The sequence below is a fragment of the Geotrypetes seraphini genome, chromosome 5 (genome assembly GCF_902459505.1).
Source record: "Geotrypetes seraphini chromosome 5, aGeoSer1.1, whole genome shotgun sequence".
In the NCBI taxonomy this organism is placed as follows: domain Eukaryota; kingdom Metazoa; phylum Chordata; class Amphibia; order Gymnophiona; family Dermophiidae; genus Geotrypetes; species Geotrypetes seraphini.
In genome coordinates, this window is record NC_047088.1 from 16,303,372 (window position 1) to 16,329,971 (window position 26,600).

General features: G+C 43.9%; 1 protein-coding gene across 7 annotated transcripts in view; it reads right to left on the minus strand.

The window, feature by feature from the left end:
* Positions 1-26,600, minus strand: part of ATRX (ATRX chromatin remodeler) — a 643,287-nt gene that overhangs the window by 105,523 nt on the left and 511,164 nt on the right. For all 7 annotated transcript variants that reach the window (XM_033946347.1, XM_033946348.1, XM_033946345.1 and 4 more), the window contains one exon: positions 19,141-19,249. In XM_033946347.1, the coding sequence (XP_033802238.1) occupies positions 19,141-19,249 (109 nt within the window). The remainder of the gene's footprint in view (positions 1-19,140; positions 19,250-26,600) is intronic.

Genomic DNA, 26,600 nt, shown 5'->3' on the forward strand with positions numbered 1-26,600 from the left:
TTCCAGAGTTCCGTAGTTCTAAAGGGGAGGGATGTTCCGAGTTTTCCTGCGCGGGATATACCTTTTATAGATGGGAAAGATAGTTTCAGTTTTTGGGAGGGTCTAGAAGAGAGCGGGTTTGAGGAATTCCAGAAGAGTGGGATAACGGGAGGAAGGACGCCATGTAGAATCTTGAAGGCTAAGCAGGCACATTTATAGAGGACTCTGGAGTATACTGGGAGCCAGTGGAGCTTGGAGAGGAGTGGGGAAACGTGATCGAACTTGCCTTTTGCGAAAATAAGCTTGGCCGCGGCGTTCTGAATTAGCTGAAGTCTAAGGAGGTTTTTCTTAGTTAGGCTTATATAGATGGAGTTGCAGTAGTCTAGTCTACATACAAGGCATCCGCTACATAATCCATGCCTGAAATAAAAAAGGAGAGATCTTGGAGCAATATACTGTCCATATCATGGAGGGGATTGACAGGCTCTGGCCACAAAGGAAGTAGCTGCAGCTGCTTTAAGCCCGGACCAAAGAGCCGTTTGAGGACAAAATCAATCCTACAGTCCTGTGTCCTTCAGCACAACCCCATCATTAGGGAGAGAAGTGCACTTGGTGACCTGTGCCACATGAGAATCTACTTTAGGGGGCATAAAACACTGATTAAACATCTCTGCCATCAGGTAGATCTTGGATATGGCTCTAGTAACTCTCGGAGGACCCTCCGGCACCTCCCAGTGATCTGTAAGCTATGTCCGGATGATCAGGAAAGGGCGAAGATTGTGGCTTTGTGCTACTCATAAGAGAGCATTCCACTACTGCTGACTGCCCAACTTCCTATTTCATCTCCTGGAGGGATTCAGAAATAAGACTGATCAAAGCTAAGGGCTTAAAGAATCTCTACACTGTGGGGATCCTTCTTACCCAGGTCCAGTACCTTTCCTAGATCCAGATCTTTTCGATCTGCGAACACTGCTGTATCCCCCGCAGTAGTAGTGCCTGTCTGCATAAGTAATGACATAATTAAGTCATCATGGTCGTCCGTGTCATCAGCTGGCAAAACATCACTAGACAACTCAGTGAATCTGGATTTAAAGTCTATGTCCTGGGAAGCGGGAACCCCCATAGCCAGCAAGGATGCCAAAAGAGGCGCAGATGGCGCCTTTTTCTTGGCCAGATAAGCCTGGAAGAGCATGTTAATAAACTCTGGGGGAAAACCCTCATCTGGATCAGCAGCTTCCTCCTGAGAACTCCTTTAGGAACATCTGCAGGATTTTTTGCCTTTACTGCTGAATCACGGCTGTATTTCACTGGGACTGCAAGTGCGCTATCCCCAGGAGCCAATTTCAACTTTTTGGACTTGCCCCGACTGGAATGAGTGGCAGGATCCCCTAAAGGGGTCGAGGGAACCAGGGCCAACAAAATCTTGCCCCCTCCCATGCCGCAGAACACGTGGAAAACAGCTGGCTCACCAGACAACCATCCAGCAGAAACAGGGCATGAATCTGAAGTAAGCTGTCCTGAGAAATCCATTTGAGTGGTTTTCTTGCAAAAATGAAGCTTGTAAAGGCTGTGACAGGCTGTCAGCCCTGAACTCACTGTGCAATGCTGTGCTGAGAGCTGCAGTAGAAGAAGCTGAAACAGTTTACAGGCAGATCCTCTGCCTCAACAAGCCTTGCAAACTGGACTACTGATCTGACTGCCCCTCTGACTCAACTCACCAAGCCGGGGGGACCTCTGCCACCCTCAGAACATGACGTGCATGCAACCTGGTGGAGGAACACATTCGACTCCGATCCCGGGCACACCTCCACAAAGCCTGCTCTCAAACTCACAAGCGGAGAAACCTGGGGTGAGCCAGCAACTAAGGGAATGGTCCCTAATCCCTGATCTGAAGGTGCAGGCTGTCCAGAAGGCTCACTGCAATGCAGCCAACTCCCTGGAAACAGACTTTATCCACAAATTTTGTGATCTCCCACAGCCAGAGCTGTCTGAAGGGACACGTCTTGTAGTTTTCCATATGTTGTTTAAAGCTGTAAATCCAGACTCTGTTTGCCTTCTCTTGCTGAAAAATAGTACAAGGACATTTATGTTTGATAAGATGTGTGTTATCTTGTTGTGAAGTGACTTCAATAGTTTTCATAAAGCCATATTTGCAAACAGCTTTAGTTAAGAGGCTTTGCTGGCCAAGGCTCTTCTGACCTTTTGGACTCCAGTCTTGAGATAGAAAAAAATGCTGATTTTTTTAAAGTTTCATGTGACCTGTGTTCATATATGGTTTGTGTTTACGTCACATGCTGACAACACTGATTCATATAGAATGATATAAAAGAGATGTAAAGCTCACAATAAATTAGACATGCTTTGAAAGATGATTTCTGGTCTTTAAGATATGTCCCCAGGTACCTGGCTTCCAAATGACAGAGACAGAGAAAGTATGGGGCAGGAATTGGGACCTAATCCTTTTCACTGTCCCCGCTGAGAACCTCTGAGTTACGAAGATGTGAAATGCATAAAAATACTGAGTACAAGAAAAATTAAACATGAGCAGAAAAGAGTAGCTCCTACTGTCTTGCTTGTAGGAAAGCAACTGGATCCCTGAGAGCAGTACTGAGGTAAGAGGGGAAGGTCTGAAAAATTTATGTAAATAACATGTGACATGGGATGACTAACCCATTTGTCCAGGACTAGAACAGGATTGTACAAGAAAATCAGATTACAATATTAAACAGAATGGCACTGACCACATGAACAGTAGTGTTCAGCCTCACCTTGACAGTAACCATGGTTTTTTTTTTAACTATGAATATGATTTGCCTATAATTTTTTCTTGCCAAATGGCCAAGGCTTCAGATCTGCTGGCTTTTATTGCGGTATTGGTTGTACCAATGCTTATTAATATCAACCCTCTCCAATAAAAGATATATTGTAATATAATACAAAACACAATAAAAGTCACTCAGGACCTACAGAGCAAGTCTAACATCCCATAATAGAACTAAATTACAGGAGTCATACAAGGGTAGGAATCCCCTTTATTTTACTATTCATACCCCAGCATCTCCTTTTCTCTTTATTCTAGCTTTCCTTTACCAACACCTAAGTATGCCCGCTGTGTCACTCTACTCCCCCCTTCCTGTGTCCATTTCCCAAATCATTGTATCCATTTTTGTTTCTACCCTCCTCTGATCCAGCATCTCCTTTTTTTCTCTTTCCCTACCTAGTCCAATATCTTCCTTTCCCCTCTCTACCGCAGCCACTTCTATTACTTCCCAGGACTGGCAGTGGCAAAAACAAACAGCAACAATGTACAAGGACACCTTGTACTGCTGATGGCTTTGCCTGTCCTGACCTAAAAATAACAGAATATCCATGTCAGAGGGGGGAGAGCCAGTAGAGCCCACAGCATTGTGGGCTATAGAACAGACCTGCACCTTTATGCTGGGGCTTTGTGTTTTTCAAATAAAATTTTGGGTGCTGCAGGTCGCAGAAGTAATGACAATGACAGATGGAAGAGAGGTATAAAAGGGCTGAAGGGGAGGAAGGATTGATAAAAGAATGAGAAGAGGGGCCATACAGTTTTTTGCTCTGACCTCAAGTCAAACTGGCAGGCAAAATAAACAGCAGAGTTGCCTGTCATCTTGACTCTTGAGACAGGAGGGAAAGTCATGGTTGTGGCTGAGGGCAATCTCATATTGGCATCTATTGCAGTGACAGCACAGCATTAAACCTCCAATTTATAGTGGTAAATTAACTTACAATCATTTGTGGGACTATAGAATGTTAGGACTGTTCCAAAAATTTTTTAATTGAAAGCATTTAAGCCATAGGTTGGCATCCAGAATTAAAGATCAATAACTGCAGAAGTAGCTCAAGGAGAATTATATTCAGGTAGATATTTCCCTGTCCCTGAAGGGCTTAAAATCTAAGCTTGTACCTAAGGCAATGAAGGTTTAAGTGACTAGCCCAAGATTAAAAAGGAGCAACAGCGGGATCTGAACTTGGACTGTCAACCCGGTGGTCTAACCAGGTGCCGGCTGACTACTTATAGGACATGCGTCTCACAGTGAGAGGCACATCCTGTAGGCCAGCGGTCTCAAACACGCGGCCCACGGGTCGCATGCAGCCCCTCAGGGACTATTTTGCGGCCCTCTCCACTTCACAAGTTTTCCGATTGTGGAAAGGACAATCACGTACAAATCACGACTGCAGTAATTTACTTGCGTCGGAGGGAATGTCGGTCAAACGGCCTCGTGGTGGCGCTGTGCTTCTCCCAGTCTCAGCCTCCCTCCACCTGCTTTGGCTTTCGTCTCTAGGCGGCATTAGCGGCTGCCGGGTTGTGCTGTGCATCTCACGATCTCAGCCTCCCTCTGCCTCCTCTCAGCCCGGATCCTGAGCGCACAGCTCACTCTGCCCTACAGCACAGCTCACTTTGCCCTATAGCTCGCCCACAAGCACCAGAACCAGTGTAGGGCTGTAGGCAAGTATGTGAAAAATGTGTTTCTTTGGAAATTGTAATTATCTGTCCCACAGAAATTTTTTTTTTTTTTTAACCCCCTATGATTTCTCCTGTGGTGGTGTTTCTTCACATAGGCTTTGATTTATTATAATTGTTTGTCACACAGAAATTTTTTTGATCCCCCCTATGATTTCTCCTGTGGTGGTGTTTCTTCACATTGGCTTTTGTCAGTGGTCGGCAAACTGTGGCTCTTTAGCCACTTGAGTGTGGCTCGCCTAAAGCAGGGGTTCCCAACATGCTTCCCTTCTCACTGCCCTCCACCAAATCACCGCCATTGGGGAACAGGCCGCCACCACAGCCTGTGAATAGGCTACCACCACCACCATCGGGGAATAGGCTAACACCGCCGCAATCGGGGAACAGGCTGGCGCCGAGTTCTTAGCTCTCCCTGCTTATCTTCCCCAGCGTGGAGCCGACCAATTCTCACCACCCAATGTCAATTCTAACATCGGAGAGGAAGTTTTAGGCTAGCCCGGAACTTCCTCTCCAACATTAGAATTAATGTCGGGTGGCGAGAATTGGTCAGCCCTGTGCTGGGGAAGATAAGTAGGAAGAATTAAGAACTCGGCACCGGCCTGTTCTCCGATGGTGGTGGCTTGGGGAAGAACAGGGAGAAATAAAGAAAGAAGAGAGATGGGACACAGACAGAAAGGGGCATGGAGAGAGAAAGAAAGAAAAGGCCTGGAGAAAGAAAAAAAGAAAGGGGGCACGGAGAGAGAGAGAAAGACAGACATATAGAAATAAAGGGAGCATGGAGAGAGAGAGAGAAAGGAAGAAGGGGGCAGGGTGAAAGAAATAAAAAGTTGGGGAAGGACACAGATGCCAGACCAGGGGAAAGGAGGGAGGGAGGGAGAGAAAGGAAAGAAAGAGATGTCAGACCATGGAAATAGGAACGGAAGAAGAGAGAGATAGAAGGGAAGGTAAGACATGGAAAGGTAGATTTTGAAAAGAAAGCAGAAAAATTGAATATTAAGTTAATGCCAAAGATGGATGCAAGGCAGAAAGTGAAGATGGAGAGAAAAACAGTCAAAGGACAAGAAGGCCCTGGAAACATAGTTAAAAGCACAGAAAAATAGTCACCAGTCAACAAAGGTAGGGAAAATGATTTTATTTTCAATACAGTGATTAAAATGTGTCAGTTTTGAGAAAGGAATGATATTAAACTTTAAATGTGAGGGCTGCAGAAAAAATAGGGTACTTGGAGGGTTGCAGAAAAAATAGTTAATGACAATTTTGCTTAGGGTAAAACTCTTTATAGTTTAACTCTTTATTCTTTAACTGTTAAAGGAAAGATTTATAAACTATAAAGAGTTTTACCTCATGCAAAGTTGTCATTTCTTTAATAAGACATTAACTATTTTTTCTGCGGCCCTCCAAGTACCTACAAATCCAAAATGTGGCCCCACTAAGGGTTTGAGTTTGAGACCACTGCTGTAGGCTGTCAGCTGGCGCTGACGACTCTCCCCCAAAAGGACGGATTCAGGGTCACGGCCAAAGGGTCTCTGCACATGCACGAATGTCGATGTGATGACCTCATGCATCATTACATCGATATCCACACACTTCTGGATGCCTTCCTGCCATGGCACCGGGTTTAGGGTGCTCCGGTGCCGAAAGGTTTGCGGACACTGCTCTAGCACAGAGTTTCTCAACAAGCGGTATGTGTACCCTTAAGAGGTAAATGAGCTGCTTGTTGGGGGTACGCGGCATTGCGTGGGTCTCCCACCCCTCCTTCCTCCTTAATGGATGCCACTGGGGATCCCATGCTCTCCTTCCTGCCCTCCACCTAACATGCCCCCCTTCTTCCTAAGCCGACCCGGAAGGCTTCCCTCCAATGTCAGAGCTGACGTTGGAGGGAAGCCTTCCGGGTCAGTGGGGGATCCCAGTTACTTCCTTCTAGGTGCTCCTTCCTGCCTTCAGCTGCACAGGGATGCAAGGCAGCGGCTCTTACACGCTGCTGACCCAGAAGCCTTTTCTCCGACATCAGAGGGAAGGCTTGTGGGTCAGCAATGTGCAGCATTTAAGAGCCACTGCCCATGTCCCTGTGCGGCTGAAGGTAGGAAGGAGTAGCTCAGCTGGATGGCCCTAAAGGGAACGAGTGCGGCTCTGGAGCGAGGAAGTAAGGGAGAGAGGGGAGATGATTGAGAGACAAAGGGAGAAAGGAGGGGTGCGGGCGGAATGGAGTGTGCTGGGATATGGGAGAGGCACGAATTTGGGACAAAGGCTGGAAGGTAGGGAGAGGGGAGCATGAATGGAGGGGGAAATAACTTGGGACATAGAAGGGAGGGAGGGCATGAGTGTGTGAGAGGAAAGAGATGGTGCACATGGGGAATGGAAGAAAAAGGAAAATTGTTAGGCATAGAGAGAGGACTGAAGTAGAGATGCATGGGGAAGTTTCAAGTTTATTAAAATATTTTTTAAACCGCTTAATCAGGTTTCTAAGCGGTGTACAATATAAAATTACATAAAAACATATTAAAACGTAAAACATATAAAAACAAGGGATACTGGATAAAATCCAAGTGTCATAATAAAGCACAGATAAAACGTTTGGACCTACTTCACACAATAGGAAAGTGGGGAAGAACTACAATCGTTACAGAAAAGTGCAACATAAAAGGAAAGTACAATAGGTTAGGGTAAAAAGTAACAGTTTACTTTAATTTTGTCCTTAAAAGGACAGTTGCTATCCAAAGGCGTCCTGGAACAAGAATGTTTTTAGTTTTACTTTAAATTGTTTTAAATCGGATTCACCACACAAGTGGTTAGGCAGCGAATTCCAGAGAGTAGGGGCAGTGACGGCAAAATTATTGGAGTGCAACGTATTAATCAATTTTAAAGAAGGTATAACGAGAAGATTCTGAGACGCTGAACGAAGAGATTTTAATGTATTATAGGGAATTAAAAGTCTGTTGATAAAATCTGGTTGGTAGTTTGATTTTGTTGTGAATGTTAAAAGTAGGATTTTATAACTGATTCTGTGTTCAACTGGTAACCAATGTGCGCTAATCAAAAGGGGTGAAACGTGATCGTATTTCTTTGCGCCACAAATGATCTTAATAGCTGTGTTTTGTACAATCTGAAGCCGTCTAATTTCCTTTTTTGTAATGCCCTTATACAGGGCATTGCAGTAGTCTATACAAGAGATTACTAGAGAGTGGATCAATGTGTTCAAGGAGGCCAGTTCAAGTAACTTAGCAAGGGAACGTATCATTCTGAGTCGAAGGAAGCATTTCTGAATGACTGTGCTAATGTGAAAATAAGAAAATTTATTGTCAAAAGAAACTCCTAGTAGTTTTAAAGTAGGAACAATTTTGATGGGGAGCGATTCGATCTTCAGGGGAGCCTGAAATGTTGTTCCTTCTTTAAAAGGAAAAATCATGAGTTTTGATTTATTGATATTAAGAGACAGTTTATTCGAGTCTAACCATGATTTGATTTTTCCTAATTTATGGTTAATGGAAGCTACCTCTTCCGTATTGTTGAGATCAATGGGATGGATTAGTTGCCCATCGTCCGCATAAGCAAACGTGGTAAAGCCTATGGATTGGCCCACCGTCAGAAGGGGCGACAAGAAGATATTGAAAAGCAATGGTGACAGAATGGATCCCTGCGTTATTCCATGTTTAGTGGAAAAAGATTCAGACGATGTGCCATTAAAAATGACCTTTGATGATCTATCAGTGAAGTAGGAAACAAACCAGACCATGACCTGGTCAGACAAACCAATTTCGTAGAGTCGCATTAAAAGCAGGCTATGATCTATAGTATCGAAAGCAGAGGAGAGATCTAGGGAAATAAGCAGTACTGATTGATGGTGATCAAGATGGTATAGTATTTTAGTAGTAAGTCCTAGCAAAGAAAGTTCTGTAGAATGACAATGACTGAAGCCAGTTTGATTAGGATGAAGTACGTTAAGTTTTCTCAATGAAGTCGGAGATTTGATGGAAGACTATTTTTCAGTAAGTTTTGCCATGAATGGTATGTTTGCTATGGGACGGTAATTAGACAAGTCCTGAGTACTAATGTTTTGATCCTTAATAATTGGATAAATAATCGATTTGTTTCCAAATCTTAGGCAGAGATCCGGATGATAAACTTGAATTGACCAGGTCTGATGTACGGACCAAAAATGGAGACAAATCGTTTTAAAATGAAGGGGGGGATGACCTCTGTACTAGTCCCTTTTAAAATAAGCGACTTAATACATTTTTGTATTTCCTCCAAGCTAGGAAGGGTGAAATGAGAGCATTTTGAATAGGACAGATTAGTTGCATTATTAGAGGAGAAATGTTGGATATGGTGGTGGAGAGGGAACAGAGGGACAGATTTAAGGGGATGAAAGGTGAAGGAATGTTAGACACAGTGATGGATGGAGAGATGTGACATGGTGCTGTAGAGGAGTGAGAGGAAAAATGGGCATGGGGCTGGTGGGCAGTGGTGAAAAAGCACAGTTACTTACCGTAACAGGTGTTATCCAGGGACAGCAGGAGCTATTCTCACATATGGGTGACGTCATCGACAGAGCCCAGATGCAGAAGCCTCGCAAGCAGACTTGCTTGTAGAAACTAGAAGTTTCGAGTTGACCACACCGTGCATGCGCGAGTGCCTTCCGCCCAGCATAGGGTGCGTCTCCTCAGTTCAGATAGCTAGCAGAGAAGCCAACCAGGGGAGGTGGGTGGGTTGTGAGAATAGCTGCCTGCTGTTCCTGGGTAACACCTTTTTCGGTAAGTAACTGTGCTTTATCCCAGGACAAGCAGGCAGCCTATTCTCACATATGGGAGACCTCCAAGCTAACCAGAATGGGATGGTGGGAGTGTTGGCAATTTAGGAGAATAAATTTTGTAATACTGTTTGGCCAAACTGCCCATCTCGTCTGGAAAAAGTATCCAGACAATAGCGAGATGTAGCAGCTTTGCAAATTTCCTCAATGGGAGTAGATCTGAGGAAAGCTACGGAAGCTGCCATTGCTCTGACTTTATGGGCTGTGACTCTACTGTGGAGGGCAATGAAGCCTGGGCATAGCAGAATAAGATACAAGCAGCCATTCAATTGGAGTTGGTACGCTTAGAGATAGAATGCCCCAACTTGTTTGGATCAAAGGAGACAAAAAGTTGAGGAGCAGTTCTGTGTGGTTTGGTGCGTTTCAAATAGAAGGCCAAAGCACGTTTACAGTCCAGAGTATGAAGAGCTACTTCTCCAGAATGAGAATGAGGCTTCGGAAAGAACACTGGAAGAACAATAGATTGATTGAGATGAAATTCCGATACCACTTTAGGAAGAAATTTTGGATGAGTACGGAGTCCACCTTGTCATGATGAAACACCGTGAAAGGTGGATCAGCAACTAAAGCTTGCAGCTCACTGACTCATCGAGCAGAAGTGAGGGCGATGAGAAACACTACTTTCCAAGTGAGATACTTCAGATGACCTTGTCAATTGGTTCAAATGGAGGCTTCATCAGTTGAGCAAGGATAACATTGAGGTCCCAAACCACAGGAGGCGGTTTGAGAGGAGGTTTGACATTGAAAAGTCCATTCATGAATCTGGAAACCACCAGATGAGCAGAGAGAGGTTTCCCTTCGATAGGCTGATGGAATGCAGCAATTGCGCTGAGATGGACTCGGATCGATGTAGACTTGAGGCCAGAAGTCGATAAGTGCAAAAGGTAATCCAAAACAGAAGATAAGGAGGAATGTTGGGGCTCCTTATCATGAGAAAAACACTATGTAGAAAATCTAGTCCATTTTTGGTGATAGCACTGTTTAGTGGTAGGTTTCCTAGAAACCTCTAAAATGTCTCCGACAGGTTGAAAAAACTGCAGAGGAGTCATGTTGAGAGGTACCAAGCTATCAGGTGTAGAGACTGCAGGTTGGGATGAAGCAGAGATCCCTGACTGTGTCAACAGAGATGGAAAAACTGGTAGAAGGTAGGGCTCCCTTCTTGCTGAGTTGAAGTAGAAGGGAGTACCAAGGTTTTCTCGGCCACCGATGAGCAATCAGAATCATGGTGGTATGATCGTTCTTTAACTTGACCAGAGTCTTGAGAATGAGAGGGAATGCATAGAGGAAGAGAGTCATCCATTCCAGAAGAAAAGCATCTGCCTCGAGGCGATGAGTAAAGTATATCCTGGAGCAGAACTGAGGCAGTTTGTAGTTGTGGGGAGCTGCAAAGAGGTGTTCCCCACTGAGGTGTTCCCCACTGTGAAAAAATGTGATGAAGAGGCGAGGAATGGAGTGTCCATTCGAGAGGTTGCAGATGACGACTCAAGTTGTCCGCCAAGCAATTGTTCGCCCCTTGGATATAGACAGCTTTGAGGAAGGTGTTGTGGCGGATTGCCCAGTCCCAAACCTTCAGAGCTTCTTGACAAAGTGAGGCAGATCCCGTCCCTCCCTGTTTTGTTGATATAATACATGGCGACTTGGTTGTCCGTCCGAATGAGGACTACCTGGTCGTGAAGATGTTGGAAATTGTTGAGAGCCTTGAGGATCGCTCTGAGTTCCAATAGATTAATATGACACCGACAATCCGTATTAGTCCAGTGGCCTTGGGTACGGAGACCATCAAGATGAGCGCCCCAAGCGAAGGTCGAAGAATCTGTTGTGAGGACCTTCTGATGGGGAGGTGTTTGAAAAAGCAAGCCTCTGGAGAGATTGGAAGAGAGCATCCACCAACGGAGAGACCGCTTCAATAAGGAGTGACTGTTATGTGTTGAGAAAGAGGATCGCAAACCTGCGTCCATTGAGATGCCAGGGTCCACTGAGGAATTCTGAGGTGAAGTCTGGCAAAAGGAGTCACATGTACTGTGGAGGCCATGTGACCCAGAAGTACCATCATGTGTCTCGCTGAGATGGAAGAGCGGAAAGACACTGTATGACAGAGTTGAAGAAGAGCTTCCAGACGTTGTTGTATCCAGAACAGCTCCGATGAATTGTAGATTCTGTGAGGGCTGCAGATGGGATTTGGGAAAGTTGATTTTGAATCCCAAACTTTGTAGGAACTAGGTAGTCCATTGGGTCACTACAATAACCCTCTGGGATGTTGAATCTTTGATGAGCCAGTAGTCGAGGTAGGGAAATACCTGAAGACCATGGTTCCTTAGAGCTGTTGCTACCACAACCAGGCACATGGTGAATACTCTGGGAGAGGAAGCCAGGCCAAAGGGCAGCACTCTGTATTGATAATGCAGATTCCCCACCCGAAATCTGAGGTATTGACAGGAGGCCGGATGAATGGGAATGTGAGTATAGGCCACCTTGAGATCCAGAGAGCATAACCAGTTGTTCTGCTCTAGAAGGGGATAAAGCGATGCCAGGGACAACATTCAAAATTTTTCTTTGACCAAAAATTTGTTGAGAGCCCTGAGATCTAGAATGAGCCGCAGATCGCCCGTTTTCTTCGGAACAAGGAAGTAACAGGAGTAAAACCCCCTGTTCTGCTGGTCCAGAGGAACTGGTTCGATGGTATGAAGACGAAGTAGAGCTTGAGCTTCCTGAAGAAGAAGGGCGGTCTGGGAAGGATTGGAAGGATACTCTCTTGGAGGAAGCTCTGGTGGAACTTGAGTGAAATGAAGAGAGTATTCCTCCCTGATGATGGTCAATACCTGATGTAATGGTAAAAAAGATGGAGACGACCTTCTATAGGGGAAAAAGAAGGCAGAGTCAGATCGGTGGAGGTTATGCTCTGTTTTAAACAGTCAAAAAGGCTGAGTAGCCTTAGGTGCAGTAGAAAGTTGAGGTTTTTGTTGCTTCTTAGGCTGCTGTTTTTTAAGAGGAGGGCGATTGCAAGGAGCTGTCCTCGGAGCAAAATGCCGTTGATAGATAGGAGCAGGGCGTGTAGGTTTGGCAGGAGCTGGCTTTGGCTAAGGTCTGACAATCGAAGCAAAGGATTTTTCATGTTCAGACAATTTCTTGGTGGCTGCCTTGATAGATTCATCAAAGAGGTCATTGCCTGCACAAGGAATATTAGCTAAGCGATCCTGAAGATTAGGATCCATGTCAATGGTACGAAGCCAGGCAAGGTGACGCATGGCTACAGAGCAAGCAGCTGCCCGCGCAGACAACTCGAAGGTATCATAAAATGACTGGAGGAGATGTAATAGGAGTTGTGATAAAGTAGCAAGGACTTCTTGAAATTCAAAGTGCTTTTGAGTATCCAAATAATTCAAGAACTTTGGTAGTAGAGAAATGAGGAACTCAAAATAAGTAATAAAATGAAAATTATAATTGAGGACTTTAGAGGACATCATGGCATTTTGATAGATGCGACGTCTGAATTTGTCCATAGTTTTCCCTTCCCTTCCTGGAGGAACGGTGGCATAAACCTTAGAAGGATGGGACCTCTTCAAGGAGGACTCAACTAGCAGGGACTGATGAGATAACTGTGAGTTGTCAAATCCTTTGCGATGTACAGTTTTATACCTAGAGTCCAATTTGCCTGGAACAGCCGTTATTGTATAAGGGGTCTCCAGGCATCGACCAAAAGTCTGAGACAAAAGCTTGTGAAGAGGAAAAGTGACTCTGCCGGAGGTTGAGGGAGATGCATGACTTCGAGGTACTCCTTAGAGTATTTGGAACCAGCATCTAATTGAAGATCCAAATCAACAGCCATCTGACGAAGAAAAGATGAGAAAGATAGCTGATCCGCCAATGCTTTGCCTCGAGAAGGACTCGAGGACGTCGAGGCAGCTGGGTCGAAGATGAAGCTTCAGCAGGAAAAAAGGCATCAAAAGAATATGGAGACTTGGACGAAGCAATCGAAACTGCTGTGTACTCGAGGTTCGGAAGTGGAGACCTCGAGCGAGGAGTCGGCAGTCAAGTCGAAGTAGGAGTAGAGGAAGGCTTAGTTGAAGAAGGACGTTCTTTAGAAGAATAACTATGTCTGGAAGTATGCCTCGATGAAGGCCTCGATCATCGGTGAGAACGGTGCTTGAAAGCAGATCTCGAAGATCGAGGAGACTTCGCCTCGGAGACAGAAGCAGCTGATACCACCAAAGAATGGATAGGACTGGAGGCTGTAGATCGAAGCTCCAGAGGTTTGATGGAGGAACCTCGATGCACTCCCAAAGACTCTGCCACTTGTATAGAGTGTGAGGATTCCTGCCGAGACACTTGCAAAGATTCTGCTCCTTGCTTCATGTGCTTGGATGCCAGACTAGACACTTGCAGAGACTTTGCTCCCTGCAAAGAGTGTGGAAGCTCAGACTGAGGCAAAGGAAGTGGCTCGACCTCACGGAAGTATGCTGAATGCCCAGGCTGGATGAGAGGAAGAAGCTTCAGTCCCATATTAGTAAGGAACTGAATGAATTGCTTCTCCAACATGGTCTGGAAAGAAGCCGGCAAGGATGGATCCGTGTCTGAAACCGGACCACCTGCTTTAGCTGGAGATTCCACTTAGAAGTCTTAGGCACTTTAAGCACCACCGCTGGAACTTTCTGCTGAGCTATCTGACCTGAGGAAACAGGGGAAGATACAGCAGGTGTCGTCGAAGAGAGAGCCGCTGCAAACGCCAAAGGTCTGATGAGGCTTGAGGTGGAAGCAGTAGAAGCAGGAGGTGTCTCGGTCAAAGGTGAGGCCGAGGGCACCTTTGATGTCGAGGGATCGGAGGAAAAATCCATCCCAAACAGCTTCTCCACCAAAAGATGATGACATTTAAGGGCTCGAGGTTGAAGAGTGGCACAGCGCTCGCACGACTTCGGGTGATGTTCCAGCCCAAGGCACTTGAGGCACCGATGGTGTGGGTCCGTAAGGGAAATCGCACGCTGTCACTGGCTACACTTCTTGAAGCCTGTGACAGGCCGGGACATAGAAAGAAAAATAAGCGCCGCAAGATCGAAGCCCTTGGGCTGCGGCCGAGTGGCCTGCCCCGGCAGACGGACGGAAGATTGAAAAATTTTTTTTTAAAAACTAGAAATAAAACAAGAACAGCGATTCGTGAAGAAAAAAAGACAAACCGCAGTTCAGAGAAGGCACGAAGTAACGAAGTTAAATGCAGAGAGTCAAAGATGGACTTCTCGGCTCCGCGGAAAACTGAGAACTGAGGAGACGCGCTCTACGCTGGGCGGAAAGGCACTCGCGCATGCGCGGTGCGGTCGACTAGAAACTTCTAGTTTCTACAAGCAGGTCTGCTTGCGAGGCTTCCGCATCCGGGCTCCGTCGATGACTTCACCCATATGTGAGAATAGGCTGCCTACTTGTCCTGGGATAAATGCTGTATATTCCTCCCTCCGTATTCACAGGGGGTTAGGGGCATAGCCGATTGTGAATATGGAATATTCGTGAATAACTTTTGGGCCAATTCTGACCCACCCCCGCCTTACCTGGTGGTCTAGCGGTGACGCGGGGCAGGATCGATCTTCCTATGCTCCTGCCCCGTGCAGAGCCATCATCAAAATGGCTGTCGTGAGTTCTCATTATAGTCTGGGCAAGGGGGAGTCTGGGCAAAAATCATGAATAACCGAATCCACAGGTACTGAAACCATGGATACGGAGGGATGAAAGAGGGAGAAATATTGGTTGTAGCAGTAGAGAGGGTGGGAGAGATGCACCCAGGATCTCTCTCTCCCCACTCCCTTTGCAGCAAGGGAGGGAATGAGAGAAAGAGAAAAACAGATGGACAGTGAGAGAGAGAAAGTGAGGGAGACGTTGCCAATGGGGGTGGAGGAGAGAGGAAAAGTTGGACTCATGGAGGGAAAGAGAGAGATGTTGGTTGGGGAAGGGAATGAGGTCCAGAGTAGAGGTCTGTATGGGAACGGGGATTGCAGGAATCTCACGGGGATGGAACTGGGGTTCCCGAGGCCTGGAAAGAGAATTAGAAGATAGACAAAAGCAGAAACTGGGACCAAGATGATGGAAAAACAAAATGTCCCACCAGCTACAGTAAGAGAGATGTTCATTTTGAGGTGGGCTAAAAGCTCAAAGTTGGAGGCCCAGCTCCCTCTCATGGTTATGCTACCAATTGTGTTTAATACAAAATGAAGTACTTGCTGAGTTTTGTTTTGGGGTTTCCAGTTCAGTTTTGGCACATTTTTCTTATGCAGCCATTGTCCTGAAAAGTGCCTCTCTCAATTCTGCTTTTAATGAATTTGATGCTGTATTGATTGATTCTTTACTCACTGCTGCATTAAAAACCACCTGTGGATCTTGGAAGGACCTCTCACAAGTTACCTATGCCAGATGGTGGAACCAGATTTGTTTGCTCTACAGAAATGAGCTTTATATTGCCGAAAGCTCCAACTCTTATTCATTTTAACAAGAAATGGTCGACCCTGCAGTCACATGACCTAATGTCTATTCTAATTGTTTCTGGTGATGTATGCAAATGCATCTCTTATTTCTGTTCACTGCTATTTGTTTATATTGTATTTTATTGTTGGTTTAAATAAACTAAGACTTAAAAAATAACACCTGTCAGAAGTAATTGCTGCTTTTTATGGAGACAGGTAACTTTTATGGGGGGGATGAGCGGGGACAGAGGAGATTCCTCGCGGGGTCAGGTGGAGACGGAGGGGTTTCCTTGCAGGGATGAACGGGATTCTGGTGGGGACAAAGGGGATTCTGGCAGGGACAGACGGGATTTCTGTCCCCGTGCAACTCTCTAGTCCAGAAGAGACGAAGTGTGCAGGAGGGAGAAAGAAATATTGGATGCAAAGTCAGATGGAAGTGCAACCAGATACTCATGAAATCATCAGACAACAAAAGTAGGAAAAATTATTTTATTTTCAATTTAGTGATTGAAATGTGGCAATTTTGAGAGTTTATATTTGCTGTCTATATTTTGCACTATATTTGTCTATTTTTCAATAGTTGTTACAGAGGTGACGTTGCATATTATAAAGTCATCTGCCTTGACCTCTTTGAAAAACCCCCAAATATAAATGATAATTAACATTTTCTCTGCTTACAATGTGCTTTGTGTTTTTTTTTTAATTTTGTGGTTATGATTATGTATGAATAAAATTTTAAAGTGTGTATATGAAAAATGAATGGAAGAAATTGCATTACAATTAGTACTATCATTATGGGTGTGTGGTCTGGGGTGGAGCTTGGCCAGGTGTCCTCAGTTGATATTTGTTAGACTTAGGGGGTACTTGGCTTGAAGAAGTTGAGAAACACTGCTCTAGCATTATAGAAAAACAATGATACTGGGCCACACAAGTATATTCATCCTCAATTCAAGTATACAAAACAGAAGGAAACAATTGCAACACAAAGGTGGCCATAAATACACATTCCAAAGTTTCTTTTTTTAATTGGTTGCATGTAGTATTACCAGTACCAAGACAACATCTATGCTCAAGGATTTTCTGCTGCTTTCAAATTACCATAATTTTCGCTCCATAAGACGCACCTGACCATAAGACGCACCCTAAATTTAGAGGAGGAAAACAAGAAAAAAAACATTCTGAACCAAATTCTCCTTGCCAGGCTCTGCACCCAACCCCACACTCATTGCCAGGCTCTGTCCCCTGTCCCCCCCTCCCTGCCAGGCTCTGCACCCTGTCCCTCCCCCTCTGGTGGTCTAGTGGTAGGCTTGGACAGGGCACAGGGCGGGCAGGGAAAGGGCACAGATGTCAAGGCAGATGACTTTTTAAAATATGCAATGTCACTTCAGTAACAACTATAGAAAAATAGACAAATATAGGGCAAAATATAGACAGCAGATATAAATTCTCCAAACTGACACATTTTGATTACTAAATTGCAAATAAAATCATTTTTCCTACCTTTGTTGTCTGGTGATTTCTTTCTTTCCTTCCTTCCATCCTCAGGCCCAACAATTGTCTCTTCCTCCCTCCCTCCTATGTTCCCCTCACTGCCTTCTAGCCTGTCCTCTTCCGCCCCCCCCCAAGCCTGCCCGCCCGCCCTCTGGTTTTAACTGACTCCCGCTGCTGCCGCTGTGAGAGCACATCCACAAAGTAGCAGCGGCAGGGGGACGATGACTCCTGTCTAAAGCACCAAGAGTGCGGCACCGAGAGCGAGGGATGAGCAGGGACCCAGCGGTGCTTCACTCCCTACAGAGGCAAGAAACAAATTGCTGGGAAGGGTTAGGCGGATGCAGCGATTGCACGCCGCCGGCCCAGAAGCCTTACCCCCCCCCCCAACGTCAATTCTGATGTTGGAGAGAAGGTCTGTCCCAGCCACTGGCCAGCCCGGACCTTTAGGGGGGGGGGGGGTGTATTCGCTCCATAAGACGCACCCTTTTTTCCATCCACTTTTTGGGGGGTAAAAAGTGCATTTTATGGAGCAAAAAATACTGTAACATTCACATGTCAAACAGTTAAATTCACCACAGAAAAGGAAATACCCTCTAAACATGATTTAGCTTCTTCAGATATGTACACTTAATGCTGAAAGTAGTTTTATATAGGTCTTTTTATTTTCTAGATGTCATTGGTTGTTCATTGCCTCAATTGAGTACTGGCCTCCATCCCAGTAGAGTAGTTTTTATGATAAACTTCTATATTCTTATAAGCATTAACAATGAATTCAGATAGCTAAAATCTGGAATTTACTGCTTCGTTTAAAACTGTGTGGGAATTGTATGTCTCTGATAATTAAAAACCATATTATTTTAGAAATCTTTTAATCATTATAATTATTTTAATTTTGCTGGGGTAATTTTTATTACGGAACTATTGTCCTTTCTGATGTTGACCAGTCTCTTATGTAAACTGCAAAGGTATCTAGCAGAATATAAGTTTTATTTTTGTAATATGTAGTACTGTATGTGCACAACAGAATCTTAAGCAATAGAAACATAGAAATAGACGGCAGATAAGGGCCACGGCCCATCTAGTCTGCCCACCCCAATGACCCTCCCAATGGTCACATCCCTCTTTAGTTAACACAGGGAATAAAGCTAAACTTCTAACAGTTTGCTGAGAGTCTTTTAGGAGAATTCTTGTCCTTCTCTACTGCATAAGTCAGATATATAGGACTGCTAATCACCACATCACATTGACAGACTAGACTTTGCTTATATAATGCATAATTCCTGACAATTCTTCAAAACACCTACATAACCAAAACAGATACTGATATGCATATAAAATCAGATTTGAGCTGTAATGAAGTGGGAAAACTTAAGTCCATTAAAAGTGGCAATCAGAAGAACGGAATATGTTGACTTCCTAAATTTTTAAGGTAGGGTCAACTTTGGGTCCAAAAGGACTAAAAGAGAGCCGATAGGTTATCTTCCCCACACAGGGCCACACTAACCACTGTATGCTAATGACATTCATCCCCACCAATCTCTCTCTCAAATGTCTGCATTACCTAAACTTATGTCATCAGTTTCACTCTCTCTTTCTCCCCACTACCAGGTCCAACATCTTTCCTCCTCCCTCCCATCTACCAATCTCTCCTTCTCCCTCCCCTTCACACTCCGAAATCCAGGATTCCTCTTCTCCTCCCCAGGTCTCCCTACTGGACACACATACCTCTAGGGGTCAGGTGCTTCTGGAAAAAGAGACAATTGGGCATTGCTCCTACTATTAGAGGCAGGTGGATGTTCGGTGAGGGCTGGACTAGTGCACAGGATGAATCAACAGGGGCCATCCTAAGGGTCCCCAGGGACTGCCAATGGCTCACAGGCTATGCAAGTAACAATACTGAAATGCAATAGACATATTTAAATATACATTACCTTACATTTGTTTCATCATTGAAGTCCTCTGCCCATCTTTTCCTGGTCTGTGCATTGGTAGAACCATCTAATCTATAGTAATCAATATTTCTATACCATTTTCCTTCACCTGAAAAAGTTCAATCAAAAAACTTAGCAGTGGTTCAAATACAACAATTATCCATCTATAAAGTACAGTATGTAATTCACAACATTTCAATATCTCCCTACTCAAACAAGTTACAATCCAAATGTGGGCCAGGACTCTAGTGACTTACTGGAGATGAACTGAGGTCTCCCATGTTCTTTAGTATTATGCTCTATTCAGTACATTAAGTTCAAATTCAAGTTCAGTTTCAATTTTATTTTGAAAGACTGCTAAATCATTTCATAAATATCTAAGCGGTTTACAATTTAACCAAACCAAAATACATAAGACAGACAAACAAGGGAACAGTAAGACAAAATGATACGAAAAAAGAGAAAAAATTCAAAAGAACAAAAGTACAGTTTATAAAATTACAATGCACAAACATTAAGAAGGGAAAATAAATGAAAACCCCCCCAGAATGAATTTTACCATCTGCTACAAAACAAAACTTAGGCTTTATAGAAAATACAAGTCAAAGTTGTGGAAATGCATGGATGAAAAATGGGACTTAAACAAAGCTTTGAATTTCTGAGATAGTTCAGTTCTAAGAACAAGTGTAAGATTGTTCCAGAGTGCTGGGGCAACACAGAAAACAAGTATGTCTGATAATGTCAAGCCAAATATGACAGACGGAGCAATAAACAGATGATGTTGAGAGGAGCAAAGGGCTCCATGGGATGCATACAGAATCAAAAGATCAGACAAAAACTGGAAAACTGTTTGCAAAATTTGATGAACAAAATATTTAATCAAATATTTAAATGGGATGTGATATGCTACTGAAATATTTAAATGGGATGCGATATGCTACTGGAAGCAAAAGTTCATAGATGAATAAGGGAGATAAACTACTGTTTGGGTAAAAGAAATATGCAATGCTTTCTACCAAGGCCTAAGACAGAAGGACCTTCATCGATTGCAACTGATACAAAATCCTCTATAATAAAACCCTTACCCGCGCATGCGCAGTTGACATGGCATGATCCCTGCTGCCGTGATTCCTGATTCCGTGCGATGTTCCATTTGCAGCAACAGGCTGAAGAACTGGAATTCCGCTGTCAGGAGATAGCGGAGAGGGTGGACGTCGACTGGCGGGGATTCCAGCAAGTGGCCCTGGACGTGCTAAGCCAGCGGGGAGGCAAGCAGGTGGCCGTCGAGGCGCTCGAGCAGATGCAGGCCCGTGAGCAGCACAGGGAAGAGACCGCGGTGCAGGTGCGGCTTGAGAATATCAAGCTGAAGGTCCAGGTCCATAAGCTGCATCAGAAAATCATCAACACTGTGCACATTCTGGCCCACCTGAAGGAGAAGCTGCAGTTTATGGAAGCTGAGAACCAGGTCAAGAAGGAGCAGCTGGCTGAGGTGGCGTTTCGACGTGACATTATATTACATTAGGGATTTCTATTCCGCCATTACCTCGCGGTTCAAGGTGGATTACAAAAAGAGTTACAGAAGGTGGATTACAGAAGATGTCTGGTCATTTTCAGGGAGAATAAAGAGTAGAGTAGGTTGTTCTTGGGGGTTGGGGAAGAGGACTTGTGGTGTTAGGTCTTTTTCCAGGGATTTCTTGAGCAGTATGCATGTGGTGTTAGGTCTTTTTCATGAATTTCTTAAACAGTATAGTCTATTTTTTTCTGAATGTTTTGTAGTCTGGTGTCACTATCAGTAGATTGAAGATATGGTTGTCAAGTTTTGCTGCTTGAGTGGCCAGGAGGCCATCATATAGTTTTTTTTCCTTTTTAACTTCTTTGATTGGAGGGTGTGTGAATGGGGTGCGAGTTTTCCTGTGTCTGGTTGAGGTGGTTTGGATGAGGCAGTTGTTCAGGTAGGTTGGGCTGTCTCCGTTTATAGTTTTGAATAGTAGACAATAGAATTTGAATAGTATTCTTGCTGGAATTGGAAGCCAGTGTGAATTAAGGTAGACCTCTGTAATGTGGTCGTGTTTCCTCAATGAGTAGATGAGTCTCAGTGCTGAGTTTTGAATTGTTTGTAATTGTTTTGTTATTGTTGCAGGGCAGGGGAGATAAAGGATGTTGCAATAGTCTAGTAGGCCTAGTATTAGGGATTGTACTACGAGCTGGAATTGTATAATCTTGAAGAATTTCCGAACTTGTCTTAGGTTTCTCATGACTGCGAAAGATTTCTGTATAGTTCTCACCAAGACCAAGTATAGTTCTCACCAAGACATTCTGTATAGTTCTCACCAAAGACATTCTCACCAGGACTAAGCAGGCCTGTGACTGCCTGTGCATCATTAATGTGAAGTTGCGCTTGAAGTGCAGTCTGCTGGGCAATGAAGCGCTGCTGCGCGATTTTAAGGGCAAGATAGATGCCGGTGAGGAGATGAGCTGCCAACTGGAGACGCTGAAGCATTGTCATGCAGAGCTCACTCTTAACTGCAATGCCACGAAGAAGAAAATTAAGGGGGCAAAGGACGCCAAACAGGTCAAGGTGAACAAAGCATCCTTGCAGTAGTGACACCAGGACTTCAAACTATCTTCTGTGGCATAGTTTGAAAAGTATGAATATTGCAGGGGGCCAGGGAGAGAGACAGACAGACAAGGGGCCAGGGAGAAACAGAAAGAATGACAAACAGAAAGGGGGCCAGAGAGACAGACAGCGGTCAAAGAGAGAGAGAGAGAGACAAAGAAAAAAAGGCAGACAGACAGCGGCCAAGCAGAGAGAGAGACAGAAAGACAGACAGATAGAAAAGCGGCCAAGGAGAGAGACAGAAAGAAAGAAAGGCAGACAGCGGCTAAGGAGACAGAGAGACAGACAGACACATCTATTCTAGCACCCATTAATGTAACGGGCTTAAAGACTAGTATGGCAATAAAACAATTACTGGTGTTGACCCTATCTTAAAATATGATCATAAAACTAATTACTGGTGTTAAGGAATATGATCATGTGACACCACTCCTTAAATCAGCTCACTGTCTTCCAATCATAGAATAGAGTATAAAATTCTTCTACTAACATACAAAATATGACACCACCATATGCCCTCTTTTCTAGATCGATTACTGATCCTTTATGCCCTCTCTTGAAAGCTGCACTCCTTGTTACAAAATCTGCTAGTGATTCCATCCTTAAGACACATTGTCTATGATGCTATTTATTTATTCGATTTTTCAGCCCTTCCTTCGAAAGGAGCTCAGAACAGGTTACAAATTAAGTACTCAAGCATTTTCTCTATCTGTCCCGGTCGGCTCACAGTCTATCTAATGTACTTGAGGCAGTGGAGGATTAAATGACTTGCCCAGGGTCACAAGGAATTTACATTAGAAGGAGAGACTCGGCTGGAAGTTGGTCCTGGAGCAGCCCTGCGTGCGATATTGCATCTTCTTCCACGAAGTTTCTAAGAGGCTGGTAGGACCGATGCTGGAGGCGAGGACGTGATTGGGAGCGAGGAAGGGGGGCTGCTGCTGCACTCGTGAAGGGCGGAAGGGGTTGCTTGGACTGCTGGTCTGGCTGGAGCTGAAAGGAAGGGAGACTGTTGCTGGATCTGGTCTGGGGGAAGGGAAAGAGGTGCTGGGCCCACATGGTGGGTGGAGTGGAGCTGAAGGGAAGGGAGAAGTGCTAGACCCACACCTGGGCGCTGGAGGGAATAGAGGTATTGGGCATCTTTCCTGCTGCTGCTGGGGGGGGGGGGGGAGTGTCAGTTGGGGAGGGTTGCTTGACTTCAGTGGCTCGATTTGTTTTTGCATTTATTCTGTGTGCACGTGCCCAACATCACCACCAGCAAGTTGAACGAACCTTTGCTACTCTCCACTAACCTCATTTGCATGAGCATTTTTTGGAGAATAACTCACTTTTTTAAAAATCGTTACAATGGCTGCAACAGTGGCCCATCAGTTTTTAACACAAATTTTTGAGAATTTAGCCCTAAGTCTGGCCACTAGGTATTACAGCTGTACAATGACTGGGAATCCCTCTCTTGCAGATGCTGTGAACATTGTTTCCTCGGCACTCTTAGGCCCAATCAGTCCAGTGAGCAGTCTTGGCATAGGAACTAAACCAAGTTTTCTGCAAAACAGTGCACAACATTGACACTAAATAAGCCCTTTCAATATTGTGCAGAAGTATGCAACTTCCAATATCTAGAAATATATCTTATATTCTGACATGTAAAGCTTATGTAAATGTTAAATCCTAATAAAGGGATATAAAGCTTGGATTTTAAAATACCAATTTTTTTCTAATTGGTTTTAAACTGTAAAACAAATATAACATTGCTCAATAAGGCAGTCATGAAGAAAATATGGTTCTATTCCCAGATCAGACAGCTGCTTGATAAGATACTTTGGGGGTGTGCTTAAAGCCCTCTGGGGAAGAAGTTATGGCTACTGATCCCAGGCATGTATTTTATTGTTGCCCAAAGAGAACCAAAACTGGTTTACATCACATATGATAAAATACATCAGTATAATGTGTACAGCATATATAAAATAATTTTACCTCCTAATTCAGTCCTATCCATTCCTCACTGTCACTAAGGAAGGGATGGGGAACATCATAACTATAGATATCATTGTCTCCCAGTTTTATTACAATATATATAAACTGCAGTATATAAATCAAATGCATAATCATCAAAATTACATAATAAAAAATTAGCAGCAAAATAAATATACTGTACTCACATGCCAATTCAAGTTACAAATTTTATTAAAATTTCTTATACCGCTCAGACTTCTAAGCGGTACACAATTAAAAATAATTTTTTTTATTTTAAACAAAAAACAGAATTACAGGTTAAAACTTTACAAAATAGACCACGGGGGAGTTAGTAAAACGAATAATACACAATCTTGAGACAAACAAAAACTAGAGGGAGAGATGGGGAGAACTACAATAATCAAAGGAAAATGAACATAAAAGGAAAAAAAAAAACGATAGGAAGGGGAATCTGAGTGAATATTAACAGGCAGTTAAATATCAAAAGCCATCCTGAAATAAGAAAGTTTTTAAATTGATTTTAAAATGGGGAAGGAATGCTTCTAGGCGAAGATGGTTAGGGATAGAGTTCCAAAGAGAATGAGTGGTTACAGCAAAATTGTTTGATCTGATAATATTAATGTACTTTAAGGAGGGAATCGTTAGGAGATTTTGAGACGTTGAACAGAGAACTTTAGATGGACAGTAAGGTATGATAAGACTATTAATGAATTCAGGTTGGTTACTTGAACGAGTTTTAAATGTCAGCAGAAGAAGTTTGGAATTTATTCTGTACTAGTGTTTAAGCCCTCGTCAGAGGGAACGTGCTACTGAGGTGGAGAGCGGCCTGCGAGGTTCGTTACAGCCGGCCGGTGAACTTCAGCAGGCTGCTTTGAAGAGGAGCGGCAGCGGTTGGTGAGTGAGGGTGGGAGGGGGGGAATCGCCTGCATGTTCCCTGCCTCCGTATTCGAAAATGGAATTTGGCATGAACCTAGACACCACGGTCACAGAGAACACACTGTCCTAAGTGCGCATGCGCGCTTAGGGTTTTATTGAGGATTCAACAGGAAGCCAATGAGCTTTGTAAAAAAGGGGAGGGGGGAGACATGATTGTATTTTTTAGTATTGAATATAATTTTTATAGCAGTGTTCTACACAATTTGCAGGCGCCTGATTTCCTTTTGGTTATGCTTTTGAAAAGGGCATTACAATAATCTATGCAGGAGATTACTAGAGTGAATTAGAATGTTTAAGGATGCATGTTCTAGTTTAGCAAGCGATCTGATCATTCATAAACGATGGAAACAATGTTGGACTACTGTGCTGATGTGATGATGGTACGTAAATTTGCTGTCAAAAATGACCCTTAACAGTTTCAAAGAACTGACAATTTTAACTGGTAGAGATTTGAGTTTCAGTGGTGCCTGTAAAGTTAGGCCTTCTTTGCTGGGGAATATCATTAATTTTGATTTTTCAATATTTAGGGCCAGTTTATTTGCATCTAGCCATGATTTTATTTTCTCCAGCTGGTAATTTCAACTGGGTTACTAAGATCTATTGGGTGGATTAGTTGGACATCGTCTGCGTAAGCTAACATCATGAAACCTATAGACTGACCTAGTGTTAAGAGCGGTGACATGAAGATATTGAAAAGTAAGGGAGATAAGATCGAGCCTTGTGGAATACCATGTTTATTTTGAAAGGGTTCTGAGGAGTTAAAATTGAAAACAACCTTAGAGGACCTGTCTGTGAAGAAGGAGGAGAACCAGTCCAGGACCTGGTCCAAAATTCCGATTTCTTAGAGACATGATAGTAGAAGTCTATGGTCAATTGTGTCAGATGCGGAAGAAAGGTCAAGAGAAATAAGTAAGACTGACTGATAATGATCAAGATGATAAAGTATCTTTGTTGTTAAGCTTATAAGAGGAAGTTCAGTAGAATGATGTTGGCGGAATCTAATTTGATTAATATAGGACCTTGGTATTTTCTATGAAATTTGTTAATTGTGTAAACACGATTTTTTCATTGAGTTTCGCTAAGAAAGGGATGTTGGCAATAGGTCTATACTTGAATAATTCTAGAGAGCTCATTTTATGATCTTTGACAATGGGATATACAATTGATTCTTTCCATTGTTTAGGCAAGGATCCAGAGTTGAGGCTGGTCTTGACCAGATCTAGGATTAGTGGACCGAAGATAAAAAACATTTCAAAAGGATGGAGGAATTGATTCAAGGTTCCCTTGATGTTGAGACTATTCAGGCACCTCTTGATTTCTTGGATAGACGGAAGCATGAATCATGCACATTTTGAAAAGGGTAGGCTGTTTCTTTGGAATCAATTGAGTCAATATTGTTATTGTCAGTTGGTGTAAAGGATTCTCTGATTTTCTTAATTTTATCGATGAAATATGTTGCTAGAGCCTGAGCTGTAGGAAGGGAATTGATCATATTAGTTTCTTTCTTTTTTGTTGTTAGTGATTTAGCTATAGCACATAAGGCCGCTGTGTTTGGCTTTTTTGATTTGTTTGGAATAGTATTCTACCTCACCCCTAAGAAATAAATACCAGCAAGTTCTAAATTCCTTATCCCTCTGTTTCCCAAGGAGTTCGGACAGTGTTTCTCAACACGCAGTACATGAGCCGCTTGTTGGGGGTACGTGGCACTGCACAGGTCTCCCGTCCCCCTTCCTCCTTAATGGCTGCCACTGCCGAGGATCCCATGCCCTCCTTATTGCCTGCCCACCCTCTCCCCTCCACTGAAGCTGGGGATCCCATGCCCTCCTTCCTGCCTAGCCCCTCCACCGAAGACAACCCAGGCGGCTTCCCTCCAATGGCAGAGCTGACGTCAGAGGGAAGCCTTCCGGGTCAGCGGGGGATCCCAGTTACCTTCTTC